This window comes from Lipomyces tetrasporus (genome assembly GCF_029532465.1).
Source record: "Lipomyces tetrasporus strain NRRL Y-64009 chromosome Unknown POJ06scaffold_8, whole genome shotgun sequence".
In the NCBI taxonomy this organism is placed as follows: Eukaryota; Fungi; Ascomycota; class Lipomycetes; order Lipomycetales; family Lipomycetaceae; genus Lipomyces; species Lipomyces tetrasporus.
In genome coordinates this window covers 254,709-268,511 of record NW_026611603.1, presented here as the reverse complement: position 1 = coordinate 268,511, position 13,803 = coordinate 254,709, and the positions used below count along the sequence as shown (strand labels likewise).

Genomic DNA, 13,803 nt, shown 5'->3' with positions numbered 1-13,803 from the left:
ATCCAATTATAAGCAGGCGGCAATTCGTACGGTCTAAATTGCGTTCCAGCAGGAATTCTCGTACGCAGCCCTAGCATGACGAAAGTTCCATTCGCCGAGAAACGTATGCGCCGCATATAGTGCGGCTTGCGTTAATATGGAGCTGTTTCTTGCCGTAATCTCAAGCATCAAAAACAATAATTTTGGCCAACTGGAAGGAGATGACAGCAGTTCGAATAGGATCATTTTCAATTTTTTGTAACGAGAAACACCCTTGTTTCAGTAATGCCTTATATCCTGAGTTCTGAGCAAAACAAAGCCACGAGACGCCTAAATTGTGGTTCTGTCGGCTAATCGTGAGAGCAGCACGTATTGTTTTTGACCGTGGATTAGAATCTCATCTTTGGTAGATTGAGGGGAAAATTATTAAGAAGTACATGTCGGCAAGCCGGAACTACCAAAGTCCGCAAGTAATAACTGCATCCGGCTGCCTGCCTTCAGCAGTCAATTCTGCCTGAAATAGGTTTAGTGTCTGCGGCCCCTGAGATTCTCTCCAACAAGGCGGGTGAACGCCGAATCGGCGACCACTGACCCCTGATCGGCGACCAGTTCAGACCTGAATATTGAACTTTGTATATCGATAGATTGTTCAAATACCCCCGCAGTGGCAATGACATGCCACAAAAGAGACGTCGTACACGCCATCGGCAAGTGGCTCTTGTCCTCATATACATGGCAATGTCCACTAGGCCATCACTTCTCTAACGAATCATAATAAGGAAAGCTTAAGACCTGCAATCAGGATAATGTCCCAACACAGTCTTGATTTAGAAGGCGGCCACTTAGCGCCCAGTTTAAGCGATTCTTCGGTGTCCCTCTGTTTTGCTCACGTCTCGGCTCAGACTTCTTCGGGCTACACAATCCTCGCCGATGTCTCGGGCCGTGTTCCCCGAGGAAAGATGCTGGCCGTCATGGGCCCCTCCGGCAGCGGTAAGACGAGCCTTCTCGACATACTCGCTCGTCGAAACACAACTTCGGTTGACGGTAGAATTTGGCTGGATGGAATCACACCGCGTGATGGCAAGCAAATTCGAAATCACGTCCGTTATGTACAGCAGGAAGACGCTTTGATCGGTGCCTTGACAGTTCGAGAGACACTTTTATTCGCCGCCAGACTCGGCAGCACCTCTGCTTCGAGGCTGACAGAAAGCAGAAGCCTGGACCACTATCAGAATGTCGATAGCGTCATTGCACGACTGGGTCTGTCAGACCAGGCTAATACCAAAATCGGCACGCCTATCCAGCGGGGGCTCAGTGGTGGTCAGAAGAGAAGGGTTAGTGTCGGTGAGAAACTTGTCGCGAATACAGGCGGTGATGATAGCGACTCTGTCGTAGTCCTGGTTCTGGACGAGATTACGAGCGGCTTGGATGCAGTCGCCGCGTACGAGGTCGTCAGTCGAGTTAAAGAGTTTGCTGCGGTGACAGGCGTATGTCCTGGTGCGTCTTGTTCGTGGGAATGTTCCGCTAATGTCATATAGATGATCGTCGTGGCATCTATTCATCAACCATCGACCGCCACATTTACGCTCTTTGATTCGCTGATGCTCCTTTCCCAAGGCAGGCAAGTATATTTCGGACCGGTAAATCAAGTCACAGATTACTTTGCCAAACAGGGCCACATTATTCCAAACAACTACAATCCAGCAGAGTATCTGCTAGAAATTACAAACACAGACTTCTTAGCAACGAAGGAACGATCCGGCAGTGCGCAGGCCGACGACATAAGCGGTGTTGGTGAATGCGACCAGGTAGCTGAACTAAGTCGCGCCTGGCATCTCTCTGAGGAAGCAAATTTGCTGGAAGCTGCATTATGCACCACAGTTCTTAAGGAACAATTTGACAGTGACTTACCGGGTAGTCGGTCGAGATTGTTCCTATTAGCACCCTTGAGGGCCACCTACCGACAGACTGTCATCTTGGTCCACCGAGCACTTATCAAAGCTTATCGAGATATTCTCGCGTACGGTGTCCGGGTTATAATGTATGGTACGTGATGTCTCTCAACTGTCTGAGTTGTCTCCTTCATACTGACTTAATTTTATAGTTTGTCTTGCCATCCTCATGGGCACGGTCTGGCTCCGTCTCACACCGAATGAAACTACAATCCAGTCTTACTTCAACGCGATCTTCTTCGGCTCAGCTTTCATGAGTTTCATGACTGTCGCCTACATTCCGGCGTTCCTAGAAGACCTCGCAACGTACAAGAAGGAGAGTCACGAGAACATGTACGGTCCGGCTGCATTTTTGTTTTCCAACGTTATTGTTGGCCTTCCCTTCCTTTTCCTGATAACGATTCTCTTCTCAGTGGTCGAGTATTGGATGACAGGCTTTCGAAGTGGCGGTACTGCCTTTTTTCGCTTCGTTATGTGGCTTTTCCTCGACCTTATCGCTGCCGAATCTCTCGTCGTGCTGATATCATCTATTGTCCCGATTTTTGTTGCCGCCCTCGCGATTACCGCATTCTCCAATGGTCTGTGGATGGCTGTTGGAGGGTTTCTCGTGCAACCGAATGTGCTCAACAAGTTTTGGTATTACACGTTCTACTGGATCAATTATCAGCGCTACGTCTTTGACGGCATGATTTTCAATGAAGTCGAAGAGCGGTCATTTTCGTGTGCTTGGTCATCAGATACAGGATGTTCGGGATGTATGTATGCTGCCACTGAAGTCGGCGCCGGCGTGTGTGAGATCTCGGGCAAGACCACCCTGGACGCTCGCGGGTATGGCGGGAATCACACAGGACTGTGGGTAGGATTGGTAGTCGCTATTGCGGTCGCTATGAGGTTGTTGACATACGCTTGGCTTACATTTAGGGCCAGGCGGGTTGGGAAGTAGCGATATATGGCGCCGGCTGCCAGCTTTGATGGGATAACGAGTTGCGTTAGGGTTTGATGCTTGTTTGCTTGGTTATCTAAATACTTCGTGATGACAAGTCTAGTCGAAGGCTAATCAATCAATTAACCGGCGGAGAAGATATTCACAGTTTTTCTGCTGGTTTTGGTTAGATTCACTTTGCGTTTTTTTCACAAGTCTCATAGCGTGTAGGTTCACAAACAGTCGTGAATTCGCGGCCCTTTCAGTTTCCTTGGAGAACTCTTGAACTCCGACATAGTCCGCTCGGGATCGGTATTTTTGACTGTATGCTCTCACAACAGTAACAGTCCAGTTCTATTCTCGAATGGTAATAAATGCGCGTTTATTGGATAATACATGAAGCTTCCACATCTAGGTCACTCTATCCTGTAATTGAACAATTGCAGCCTGCTTTCTAGACACTGTCCTCCTCGACAATAACATCACTGTCTTTCGAAACCTGCTTGAACATCGCAAGAGGATCAAACCATGTCTCGAGTTTCTCGACCTTGAGCCCGTCATTGACTGTTGCAACAGTGACTCCCTGGATGTCAATCAATCCGCCATGTGCCTTCACTCTAACTTTCTGCTTCTTTCTGTCGGGAGAAAGTCAAGTCAGCTTGTCTGCAAACTATCATAGATAATCCCAAGGTTCAACATACTCGTTATAACCGACATAATCGTTCTTCATCACCCCCCAGTGGCGCCACTTGAACGCCACTTTTGGTGGACCAGAATAGACTTCGAGGACTTCCCACGCAAATGTCGGCATCATGCGTTTGAATGTCTTGTGCGATGACTCGAAGTCATTGTTCGCCGGACTATAGAAGTTGCTCTCAGTTAGGATCGCGTTGTAGGTTCCCACTTTGAGCATATGCTCTGCAGGTCGAGGCTCGCCGCCGTTCATGGAGAACGAGTATTTCTCCGGGTCGACCGTGCGCCAATCGGACACGGACGGTTTGAACGAGGCCTCAATTTCCCAGTTCTTGACGATGTTCTTTGTCGAGAAGTAGTTCAGGGATATGCGCGAGCGGACCCAATAGCCGTCGCAGTAGTGGTATATATCATGACCCGATCGCTGTGCCCTTAGGAAACACCAATGCAACAAACAGCAATTACGATTGCTTCGAGACTGCCGGACTCATGGTTCGTTTGCTTGCCTGCGGTATCGACGTATTAGCTCCGGACCGGCGAGCAGGCAGCCAAAATAGAGAGAAAGGCAGAACTCATTAAGAATGACTCACTCTCTTCAAACACTTTTCGGGTGTTGCTGTAGCCAGGCGGAGCGCCATGACGCCAGGCGGCATCAGTATCTTGCAGAACAGCATTGGGATCAAGAGCAAAGTCAGGAACGGCACTCATGTTGTAGTCAAGAAGAGAAGTGAGGTAATCAAGAGCATTGAAAAAACATCAACGGCGATGTGGGGTACTTCATGAACCTATATAGATTGCAAGACATTCGTCACCACAACTTTCCTGCTTCGTATACAGAATGTTCTACCCCTCCTTCATCTCCGTTAGTGCTGAGTACACCCTCGGCTGACTATGAGCTATTTACTTTGCGGCTGATCTGATTCGTTATCGGAGATTGTCTTGTCGGCAGCTTTTGCCTTGTGTGCAGCTTTTACATACTTTTGCCTTGTCGGCAGCTTTTGCCTTGTCTGGTTAACGATTTACTATACACACATTTTCGCCATGGTGGATGGCTTTCACGGTTCTGTTCGCACGTACTCGGTACTCTCCGGTCACTCACTCACTGTTCGATGATTGGCGTCCAATAATTTCGGCAGGTACTAACTTCTACGGCCCATCTAAATGTTGCAATTATCATTGGACAAAGTCCCGCCCCCATCGAACTCGACGTGACGACCGAAAAATCAAGTATGATAAACTTCCGTCTGTCACATCGAGTGGGGATCATGATGGCTGTACAGAGAACCTGATTGGCGCTCGGGACTGTCAAATGACTCGAATCAGCCGCATGCTAAGCGCGATCAGTCGATGGAGCTAATCAGCTGCTTAGTTTTTGGAAGAAGTGCTATTACAATAACTAACTGCGGGTCGGCGACTTGGTATGCATATGCCTATGTCTTATTTTTCCGTACGCCAAGCCACACAGTGGCGATCGATGAGATCATCATCATGTAGGGATCGGCACGGATAATATCCTGGCCAATTTTTCCTTATCCATATCCGTATCCGTATCCATTTCCAGCTATATTGGCTTTATATCCGTATCCGTATCCGCAGTATCCACGGATATGACTCAAGTGACCTGGAAGGAGCTTTTGCTCAGTCGCGTTTGGTTTGGAGCCCGAGACCGTGGAAAGAGGATGATCCTAGCTACGATACTACTGACTATATTGACTACTCAGTTGGGCTTCAAACCGGACATCCACAACTGAATATTTCGCAAATCGCAACTGACTTAAACCCTCCCAATATTATTAGTTTACGCATTTGTATTTGTTTCGTATCCGTGGATATGACTAATCCATATTACCTTATCCATATCCGTATCCACATCCCCATATTCTCTATCCGTATCAGTATCCGCGACGGATATCCACGGATATATCCGTTTATCCGTGGATCGGTGCCGATCCCTAGACTTAATCGCAAAAATGAAGCTTTAATCGTAAAGTAATCGTATTCCTTATTAGGAAGGTTACAGGAAACCTCTGTCCTCTGACATATCATCAAGATTAGGTAAGACAGTAGGCGGCGGGGTCTTCGTTCGCCCAATCCCGCAATGACCCGATTATCGGCCGGGTTTCATGGCTTCATCGTTGCGACAGACAGAGCGTCTATTTTTCACTTATATGACGGGACTGAGGCTACAGATTTTGATACATGTTGAAACACATGTCATTCTGTACCTTGGCTATGGATGATCTACGTCAGATGCGCGGCTTGAGCATACGCAAATCAGATTTTCTAGGTATGTGGTACCATATCTGGATACCACAGTACACGAAATATAGAAGTAGCTGATAATGCAATTGACGGATGGCAAGTATAGCTCTTTCGCAGCTATCAATATACGGACACCAAATTCGCCCTTGTTCTACTCACAGCCGAGTCTAATTTTGTGCATTGTGTAAGCATACAGTTATCGGTCACATATTATTTTAGGCAAATTAGGCTTGCAAACTCATCCAAGATAAGCCAGGGCGCTTCATTCAAGGTATAAGACCCCTGCTTGTTGTCAATGCTATATACTTCCCTAGTTAACCCCTCTATAAAAGTAAATCAAAATCAATACAAGCAAAAAATTCACACAAGTTTGCGTAGAAGTTTCAGTGACAATGGGGGCACATACCTCACGCCGTGGAACAATTGTTGGCTCTTTGACATCCTACGTGAGACGCTCTTTCGGTCAAAATCCAATTGTCCAACAGATAAACAGAGCTAGTCTGCGTCCAAACTGTTCTCGCACTTTTCCCTCGCCTTGATATATTTTCGGCCCTCCAATCATCACACATTTCCATATTAAGATAACTACGTCATGGACGCCGTTTACGGAGAGTACGATCCCCAATCAGCTAGCGGCAGCCGAGCCTCACGAAGCGTGGCGCCGATCGCGACTCGGTCTGTCAAGGATCAGGCCGAATCCAGCAAAAGGAATGAGACAAAGCCCGTAGGAAATGCCACGGGGGCAACAGTCAAGAGAAAGGCGGTCGACGAGTCAATTGATGACAACACGGTCCCCGGTAGTCATTCGGTCAGCGACCAAGCAGAAGAGCAGAGCAAACGAGTTAAATTGGACAACGAGACGGAAGCCCCTGCGTTGGCTGAGATAACAAAACCGATGACAGCTACAGACTCGGAGGTTCTTTCTAATTACAACAAGGCATTCACGCTTCTGAAAGAAAATACGCCAGAGCAGCGATTGGATGTACAACTGCCGTATGAAACGTTTCTGCAACTGGATCAGGCATTCTCTGAACTAAAATCGGCGGAAGGCATTTCCGAGGATCAGAGGTACGTTCGGTTACCACTGTTGTCAGAAAATAACTAACAATATTCGATATTATAGGTACCCCTCTTTGGGATACAATAGCGTCACTCAGACAGCTACTGTTGTGACTTGCCCCAGTTATGTCCATGAAGGAGCAGCGAGCTGGATCGAACGCAAAATCATTAATTACGTTGAGGACTATCTCTCCACGCACAGTCCGCATACAGTGGGTCATATTCGCGAGTGTAGATCTACCACTCAGTCTATCGGTGGTGAGTACATCGGGGGCAGGAAAGAGCCAGACGGAGGATTCATCTATAAGACTAGGTTCGGTACTGGTAAACTGATGATTGCCATTGAAGTTGGGACAAGTGAGTCCTATGGCAAGCTTCTTGAGGACAAAGATATGTGGATCAATGGCAAGGGCGTCAACGTGGTCATATTGATTTGCTTTGAAGAGTCTCCACGGTTCCGAAACCCTGATACGCGATATACGGATATAGCGGGAGTAGATGCAGAGAAGGAAGCCATGGCACAGAGCCTTGCTGAAACCGTCGAAGCGAACATCGCACGAGGCTACTACGGTCCACATGAGTACAGGGGTCACACGTGGATTGGTGAGCTGAACAAAGCTTTCATTGAAGTCTGGCGACAAGGTTCACACGATACATTTGTGAGTAATCCGATTGATTCTGTAGAAATTAAATCTGCTCACGTACAGACTGGTTTTAGGACCTGATTCAAGATGGTTTCGCACTCGCCCATGATGAGCTCCCTGACACGCTTAACCTTAGAATAAGCGATTTCTATCCGCATGATGCGTGGCAAGCTGCCAATATCGAGGATAATGATATTCCGTTTGACAGTGCTGAATTTCTAGACTCCGTAGTTGATAGCATGGGATTAGTTGCGCAATTCAGGTTCGAGCTTTACCTCCACGAGAAATTGAGGTTACATTAAGAGGTTTACAACTGCAAAGAGAGGTTCTAACTTCAGAGGACAGCTCGTATAGTGTTTGCAAGCCAATAATTTTTCTTCCCTTCATTTACACAGCATCCAAAGATGCGTGGACTGCGTTTATCACAGTAACGTTTAATATCAATAACTTGCACTGATTCACTGCTCACTCAACTCGAGCGTACGTAGGGGCAGAACACGATGCGATATCGCCGGGTTTTGCCCATCTCGCATATCGTATCGCCAGCCAGAAACGTCTGGCTATATCGCCTAAACTATCGCCAGGAATTTTCTCCTACCGGTATCTCATCGCCGCAGATACGATATGGCGATACCGTGTCCAGCCCTGCCTAAGTTAAACTCTCTATAAAGTAAATCAAAAACAACAGTTGGAGAATCAAGCAAAATTTTGATACAATTTTAGGTAGAAGTTTCAGTGACAATGGCGGCACATATCTCACGCTTGGAACAATTGTTGGCTCTTTGACATCGACCGTGAGACGCTCTGTCGGTCAACCAAATGTCCAACAGACAAACAGAGCTAGTCTGCGTCCAAACTGTTCTCGCACTTTTCCCTCGCCTTGATATATTTTCGGCCCTCCAATCATCACACATTTCCATATTAGCATAACAACGTCATGGACGCCGTTTACGGAGAGTAAGATCCCCAATCAGCTAGCGGCAGCCGAGCCTCACGAAGCGTGGCGCCGATCGCGACTCGGTCTGTCAAGGATCAGGCCGAATCCAGCAAAAGGAATGAGACAAAGCCCGTAGGAAATGCCACGGGGGCAACAGTCAAGAGAAAGGCGGTCGACGAGTCAATTGATGACAACACGGTCCCCGGTAGTCATTCGGTCAGCGACCAAGCAGAAGAGCAGAGCAAACGAGTTAAATTGGACAACGAGACGGAAGCCCCTGCGTTGGCTGAGATAACAAAACCGATGACAGCCACAGACTCGGAGGTTCTTTCTAATTGCAACAAGGCATTCATGCTTCTGAAAGAAATTCAACTGCCGTTGAAATGTCTCTGCAACTGGACAGGCATCCTCTGAACTAAATCGGCAGAAGGCATTTCCGAGGATCAGAGGTACGTTCTGTTACCACTGTTGTCAGAAAATAACTGACAGTATTCGATATTATAGGTACCCCTCTTTGAGATACAATAGCCTCACTCTTTCCATTGTAACTTGCCCCAGTAACATCCGCGAACGAGCAGCGCGCTGGATCGAACGTAAAATCATTAATTGCGTTGAGGACTATCTCTCCACGAGCAGTCCGCATACACTGCGTCATATTCGCCAGTATGAAGCTGCCACCACGCATTCCCCTTATGGTCAGTACACGGAGCAGAAAGAGGCAGATGGAGGTTTCAATTATGCGCCAGCGGATGTCCCAGATAAAGCTGTGGTTGTGGTTGAGGTTCGGTATAGTGAAGCCCATCGCTATCTTCTTGATGGCAAGGATATCTGGAACCAGGGGAGTTAATGTTGTTATATTGGTATGCTTTCGCGAAACGCCACGGTTTGGATATCTTGCTACTCGTTCGTACCTGGATATCACAGATCGGCGAGCAGAACGGGCAACATTGTCAAGAACCGTCGAGGAAGCTGCCGAATTGAACATACAACAAGGCTACTATGGTGCAATTAAGTACAAGGATCACACATGGGCTGGCAAGCTGAATGAAGCTTTCATTGAAGCCTGGCGACCAAATTCATACCATATATTGCTTCTGTGGAGACTAATTTGCTCGCATATAAGCTATTTTTAGTATCTGATTAAAGAAGGATGCCCCATTATGATCTCACTGACAGTCTTAGACTTAGGATACGTGATTTTTATCCTCCTGATATTTGGGAACGGGAAGCTGGCAACATCGAGGTTAGAACTATGCCTTTTAACAGCGTTGATATTTTAGATGAAGTGATGAATGACGTCTCTATATCTGCAAAATACAGGTTCGAAAGATTCCTCTTCGAGAAATTGAAGTTGCGTTAAGAGGGTCAAGCTAGAAGTGAAAAAGTAAATTCTACTTTTGAGGCGACAACTGGTGCAGTGTTAGCCAGTAACTAGGGGGCTCTTTTTTTTTACACAGCATCTAAAAATGCGTGAACGCTTTTATTTATCATTAGTGACATTTAATATCATTAACATTACTGATCCACTGCTCAACTTAAATTTGAAACTTCAATAGCGTAGCAACACCATTCGATACTTGGCAGGCCAAGTAAAGGCAACGAGCTCGCAGCGTTCCAGGAGGTCAACATACATTGGGGTATGGAGTGAAAGAGTGACGATTTGCTTGACATATTAGTAATTGGTAAAAAGAAATAAAAAATTATGAATCGTTCGGAATTAGTAGGGTAGTGAGATATGATACTTGCAACCAGAAACCTCAAATTCTTTACGGTAGCTAAACGGAAGACTTGAGGAGAGTTGCGTGGGTAGTGGATGACGGGAATGGCGCACAGTGGCGGTCCATTATAAATCCACGCAACTAAAATGTAGAACAAGCGGACTCTGGAGAGCTGCACCAAGCATTTTGCGGGTTCCAATATTATTATCCGAGTGGATAGAGGGAGAGAGCGAATGTATAAGCGAATATCTTGACCCCTTTAAACTTCAGTGGTTCCGGGTGCTCAGGAAGGTAAACGCGAGACAATGGTTGCGAGGTTGATGTACATCTCTCTCATACATTGGGCCTTTTTCCAATCAGTACGCAGTCCTCCCAACCTCAAGGCTTAAGGGGAAAATGCTCACCGTGTATTCCTCGATAAAAACCCCTATCTCGTCCGCGTGATCCATCTGATTGTTGACGCCAAATTGCCAGTATATTCCCCGCCCACCTTCGACGTTGATGCTTGATGTCGGAAATCCACTGATACTTCTTACAATCGAGTCATCTGGACCGCGCATAGACTCGGTATTCACGATCCCATCGTTCAGATACCAATCCCCCAGATTCTCTCCCAGGATATCTTTCTGTTCGGGACTGAGTTCCTGGCCACCCATTGCGTAAACAGTTGGAAGCATAAACGGTAGGACGTCGATCCGCGGTAGATATTTACCCGGAGGTGGCAGCGTGACATCGTAATCGATCTCGTCCAGCAGCCGGTTCGCTACCGCTTGGGTTGCCCACCGCACAAAATCGCGAAAGCTAACGAGGGACAAGACAATCGGCCACCCCAGAGTGTTGGCAACCTCCTCCAGAATGCGGTCGATGATCCAGGCGCCAATATTCACGACTGGGATCGAGTACAACAATTTTCGCACGAAATCGACCAGCTTGATGGGGAACGTGTTGAGGGCCTCGGCCGTCCAGGACGGCCAGTAGCAGGGGAATGGGATCGTGGAGTGGAATGAGAGGCTGAAGTAGTAGACGTGTGATGATGTCGGAATGGCTTTCATATGGAGATCTCGAACACCTTTGATGCTGTTGTCATAAAATGCATTGTGATTCGAACAATACCATTTCGAGACGGGACCAAAACTCGATTCTAAGCGCTGGCGCATTTCTTGAAATGATTCCTTTCCTGTTGGTTCTTTATCTCGTCTGCAAATACCCCAATGGTCGAGTTGGAGGTCATAAGCCCTGTGCTGAGGACTCTGGAAGGATACTATTGCAAATGATCGTGCCAGTAACTTGACTGCTTGGTCGGTCGAGTTCTTGGATTAATTAGTGCTGGCATGCGTAAATGATGCTAGCAAGGAAGACTTACTGCAATAAAATTATTAAGGGCATCTATGATTGTCGTCCCTTTGTGTGGAGCGCCCAGAGTCGTCACGGAGACTGTCCAGGTGTCCCTTCCTCCGGTACTAAAATAGTCGGGATGCAGATCTCTAGCGCCAAGTTTCATCAGGCTAACCAAGTAACGAACAGTATTTCCACCTTGAGAATGACAAATGAAGTGAACCTTTCGGTCTTCTCTCCACTGCCAGTCGACGTAGTCTTGTGGTGATTGCGAGAACAGGATTGCCCTTTTTCGATTACACGTTTTAGTATAAAGAGGCCCACTTGTGTCTGAATTAAAGTAGTTGCCATAATCAATAGGCACATCATGGATTTCTTGGATCTCATTGGTCGCGGGATTGAAGCAACTGAATCTTGTAGACTTTAGACAGTATTACCTTTAATACCGGACCGTTGACCCTAAACTTACTTTCCGAAAGTTAGCTGCCGATACAGCTCACAAGCGCGTTCCCAGTTAGTAGACAGCGGTCCGATTGGAGTGACGATCACGGTGTATCCTCTCTCCATCAGCAGTTTGGGAATATTTTCAATTCCACCCCAATAGTTTACAGCTCCAAACAATGGTCCACCCCAGCCAGCGAATCCTGGAACTTATTTGGGCCGTTAGCATTCCAGCAGACAAAATATCTAAATCCCTTACCCAGCACAATAGGAACTCCTTTATCATCAGGTAGATTCCCAAGCGTGAGCGCCAAGTTTCGTAGATTGACGAGTCCATTCGAGTCATCGAGGGGGAGGTCCATTTTGCGACGGCGTAGTTGGTCCAGTTTAGCTCAATGTGGCAAGCTACTAGATCCGCAATGAGAAGATGAGCTCAAATAGTAATAAATTTCAAACCACTCAGGCCTATCTTGTGTACTAGTGGGATATCACTAGAAATAAGTACCGGCCACTCCGCATTAAACGATTGCGTCACAATAGCGTGCGGCTGCACCCAATAATTCCCAGCAATCAACCTGTCACACTCATCAGGGTTGGGGCTCAAGACAGTTCAGGGTCAGGGTTCCGTGGCAGTACCTCCTCCAGTTGATTGCTTCTGTAATTACTATTCGCGGGATCCCACACTCAACATGGCGCGTGGCAACGGATTCCACTTGCTTCGCTTCGGCACCAGTCCTCCCATCACGGTCATCACGCTCTCCGACTGCCCAGTAACCTAGTCATATGCCGCTAGGTTGACACTCGGACAACTGGAATCTCATCGGGTGCCATTGGATTCACCGTAAGTCATCACTCCGTTTGTCATTTACAAGCAATTTTTAGCGTTTGTAGCTAGGCGGCGATCTCGGTACAGCATACAGCAATTCACACAGTACCAGGCCGCGCTGGCGACATCCTGAGGATCGTGGACGTTCTTGGTCGGCAGTGCCTTGGCAAGTGAGTTGTCAAGCACGTCAAGGACGAGTGACCTTTTGACTGTCGACGAACAAATTCCTGATTCGGCAACTGTGTCTTTCTTGTCTTGTTCGCTTTGGCTGCATTATTCTTCATCGTCGTGTCGTCCCATTTCTACTTGGCGACATTTGCAGCGCAGATAGACTAATAAATGACCGGAAATTAGGCATATGCAAATCTGTACCTATTCAACACCCTGCTGCCGTCGAGCCCTTAAGGGTGTATCCCCAGCGCATGCAGCGCATGTTGTCGGAGACACGTCCCCTCACGTTTCAAATCCCACCAGTTTGCTGATAGGAACTTACGGTTGCCGGCCACCTTTGCGAGGAATGGCAATCAACGTGCTTGGGCGTTTGAATGCGATTGCCGGTGTGTCCATAGTGAGATCTCACGTTCCTTCTATGCGTGCTACTGTTTATGGCGCCATTCAATCTACCTGTCGGTTCTGACATCCTATAATAAACGTTGCATAACTATTTTGTGCACGCCTCCAGACTGATTCAACATCGAAGCATGTCACTTGCCGACATTAGCACTGTCGTGACCTCAAATCAAGCAAGCGAAATTAATAAATATCTTCGTAGAAATCAAAATGCTAACGTAGGAACCTGGCGGAGAATCCGCGTTGACCCGACTTGAAGACGTGAAGTTAAATAGGGTTTCCTGGTTTCCTCTGTTACGTAACCAGCTAGCTCACTGTCGCTTGATTCATGCAGTAGGCTGTTTTGTTTCTTTTGTCGATTCCCAACCTGTTGTCCAGTATAAACGCAAGAGTATTTGCATTGACTTTGTTGGTGAATATTCCTTCCAATATAACTACCACTCCCCCTAGGTCCTGACCCAATGC

The 13,803-nt window shown here is 47.2% G+C and overlaps 5 protein-coding genes across 5 annotated transcripts; 3 read left to right on the top strand and 2 right to left on the bottom strand.

Annotated features, from left to right (window-relative positions):
• Positions 1 to 644: 644 nt before the first annotated feature.
• Positions 645 to 3,200, top strand: POJ06DRAFT_137318 (P-loop containing nucleoside triphosphate hydrolase protein). Its single transcript, XM_056184477.1, has 3 exons — positions 645 to 1,466; positions 1,518 to 2,025; positions 2,084 to 3,200. The coding sequence occupies exons 1-3, from the start codon at positions 786 to 788 to the stop codon at positions 2,872 to 2,874; spliced, it is 1,980 nt and encodes a 659-aa protein (XP_056042034.1). The 5' UTR covers positions 645 to 785; the 3' UTR covers positions 2,875 to 3,200.
• A 107-nt stretch (positions 3,201 to 3,307) lies between these two features.
• POJ06DRAFT_199528 (uncharacterized protein) lies at positions 3,308 to 4,254 on the bottom strand (the record flags this gene model as incomplete). Its single annotated transcript, XM_056185159.1, has 4 exons — positions 3,308 to 3,488; positions 3,555 to 3,889; positions 4,003 to 4,052; positions 4,137 to 4,254. The coding sequence occupies 4 exons, from the start codon at positions 4,252 to 4,254 to the stop codon at positions 3,308 to 3,310; spliced, it is 684 nt and encodes a 227-aa protein (XP_056042033.1).
• A 2,449-nt stretch (positions 4,255 to 6,703) lies between these two features.
• Positions 6,704 to 7,813, top strand: POJ06DRAFT_199883 (uncharacterized protein; the record flags this gene model as incomplete). The annotated part of the gene is made up of 3 exons (XM_056185169.1): positions 6,704 to 6,876; positions 6,932 to 7,526; positions 7,586 to 7,813. The coding sequence occupies 3 exons, from the start codon at positions 6,704 to 6,706 to the stop codon at positions 7,811 to 7,813; spliced, it is 996 nt and encodes a 331-aa protein (XP_056042032.1).
• Positions 7,814 to 8,448: 635 nt separating this feature from the next.
• POJ06DRAFT_269677 (uncharacterized protein) lies at positions 8,449 to 9,295 on the top strand (the record flags this gene model as incomplete). The annotated part of the gene is made up of 4 exons (XM_056189384.1): positions 8,449 to 8,468; positions 8,511 to 8,833; positions 8,879 to 8,897; positions 8,953 to 9,295. 4 exons carry the CDS (start codon positions 8,449 to 8,451, stop codon positions 9,293 to 9,295), a joined length of 705 nt encoding a protein of 234 aa, XP_056042031.1.
• Positions 9,296 to 10,449: 1,154 nt separating this feature from the next.
• POJ06DRAFT_282562 (uncharacterized protein) lies at positions 10,450 to 12,304 on the bottom strand (the record flags this gene model as incomplete). Its single annotated transcript, XM_056190040.1, has 5 exons — positions 10,450 to 10,512; positions 10,571 to 11,476; positions 11,530 to 11,914; positions 11,971 to 12,151; positions 12,202 to 12,304. 5 exons carry the CDS (start codon positions 12,302 to 12,304, stop codon positions 10,450 to 10,452), a joined length of 1,638 nt encoding a protein of 545 aa, XP_056042030.1.
• Between the last annotated feature and the right edge of the window lie 1,499 nt (positions 12,305 to 13,803).

Coding starts and splice junctions, on each gene's coding strand:
- POJ06DRAFT_137318 (XM_056184477.1), top strand. CDS start 786: ATGTCCCAACACAGTCTTGATTTAGAAGGCGGCCACTTAGCGCCCAGT. Junction 1,467..1,517: donor AGTTTGCTGCGGTGACAGGC/GTATGTCCTGGT, acceptor AATGTCATATAG/ATGATCGTCGTGGCATCTAT. Junction 2,026..2,083: donor TGTCCGGGTTATAATGTATG/GTACGTGATGTC, acceptor TTAATTTTATAG/TTTGTCTTGCCATCCTCATG.